The sequence below is a fragment of the Ursus maritimus genome, unplaced genomic scaffold, assembly GCF_017311325.1.
Source record: "Ursus maritimus isolate PB19 unplaced genomic scaffold, ASM1731132v1 scaffold_2, whole genome shotgun sequence".
In the NCBI taxonomy this organism is placed as follows: domain Eukaryota; kingdom Metazoa; phylum Chordata; class Mammalia; order Carnivora; family Ursidae; genus Ursus; species Ursus maritimus.
In genome coordinates, this window is record NW_024424452.1 from 41797617 (window position 1) to 41799077 (window position 1461).

The window sequence follows — 1461 nt, forward strand, 5'->3', positions numbered from 1 at the left end:
AACCACCAGAGGTCACCCGCCGGGGTTCTGACTCTGGGCCAGCCAGGAGCGGGGAGGTCTCGGGTGCCCCCTGGCCTTCTGAAATACGCAGCAAAGGCGGGTCTGAAAAGGGAGGTGTGAGGCTTCGGCACCTGCCCTCGGTTGGCAACCTGGGGGGGAGGGTGGATGCCAGCCGGCTGTACACCCTGAACCCCACCTCGGGCTTGGTCTCCAGGACAACCAGGACAGAGGAGAAGGGTGTGAACACTTCAGAGGCAGCAAACAGCTGGCCCGCAGCGGGCATGAGCGGGCCTGCGGGTGAGCACCTGCTGGGGGTGGGGCTCTGCTGCGCTGGCTCCCGGGCACCCAGGGGCGGGGGATGGGCGAGTGCAGGGGCAGCTCCCGGTCGCCGGGTGGCGTTCCGCACGGCCTCCTCCAAGAGCTCCATCCACCTGTGGCTCGGCAGGAGCAGAGAGGGCTGGTGGTGAGAACGAGGCTGGGGCGCGCCCCTGCCGCCCGACCGGTACCCCTCCCCCAGCCACCCGGCGGCTCCTATGGCGGCGCAGGACTGGCAGCCATGTGCCACAGAACAACAGCCCTCTGCTGTGCTCTGCGCTAAGCACCGTCTCGCTGCCCGCTTCCTGCACACAAAGGCCGAGAGGCGGTGAGACCCACCCTCTACGGGGGAGTCTGACACGGAGACGCCATCTGACTCAACCTGTCTGTGCTCTGAGTCACGCCACCTCGTCGGGCGCCACGAGGGAACACGGGGTGGGTGGGCGACGGCCCTGGGGGTGGGCGTCTGCCAAGAGTGCGTGGATGGAGGCAGCTTAGAGGGGAAGGAAGACCCCGAGGGCCGGGAGCGGAAAGAAGTGAGAAGAACAAGGAGCATTGGTGACACTGGGCTTGGGCAAGGACGGCGGCCCCGGAGCCCCCTGTGGCTGCCCTGTCCCCGCCGGCCTGCGCCCCGCTTGCGGTGCCCTGCTCATACACACTGCCCTGGCCCCAAGGGAACAGTGGCTACGCATGGCCACTCAATTCTCACGTGTTCTTGTCTGACGACGTCAGTGCCACCAGCTCGTAGATCTGGGGGGGGCCCAGCTCCGAGGTGCAGATGATGAAGAAGGCTCGTTTGTCTGTGTGGGGGAGGTGGGGGGAGGGTCGGCGCGGGGCCGGCAGAGGCTGACAGCAGCCTTGGAGCCCTGACCCCGACTCAGGATGACGACCGCGGCAGGATACACACTGGGTGAGCGGAGCACACGGGGCCCACTGGCGGGATGGGCACACACGTGTCCCCTTCACAGCCGTCCCCCTCCCTCCGATCCTAACAGCAAGGGCTGGAGCGCCAGGGGCTTTGTCACCCGTCCCCGTCCGCGAGCCCCGAAGGCAGGGCGGGCATGGCTCCGAGGAAGAGACAAGAGAGTGAGGCCACACTGGGCTTCTCCTGCAGCCGCCTCTGTCCCTGCCTCCCCCCCCCCCCCC

At 68.0% G+C, this 1461-nt stretch overlaps 1 protein-coding gene across 1 annotated transcript in view; it reads right to left on the minus strand.

Moving 5' to 3' along the window:
- The window catches only part of ARHGEF11 (Rho guanine nucleotide exchange factor 11), an 88107-nt gene that overhangs the window by 5780 nt on the left and 80866 nt on the right, over positions 1 to 1461 (minus strand). Inside the window, exons 33-34 of the mRNA XM_040635838.1 lie at positions 1025 to 1115; positions 306 to 431 (exon numbers count right to left, since the gene is read on the minus strand). Coding sequence (XP_040491772.1) covers positions 306 to 431; positions 1025 to 1115 — 217 coding nt within the window. The remainder of the gene's footprint in view (positions 1 to 305; positions 432 to 1024; positions 1116 to 1461) is intronic.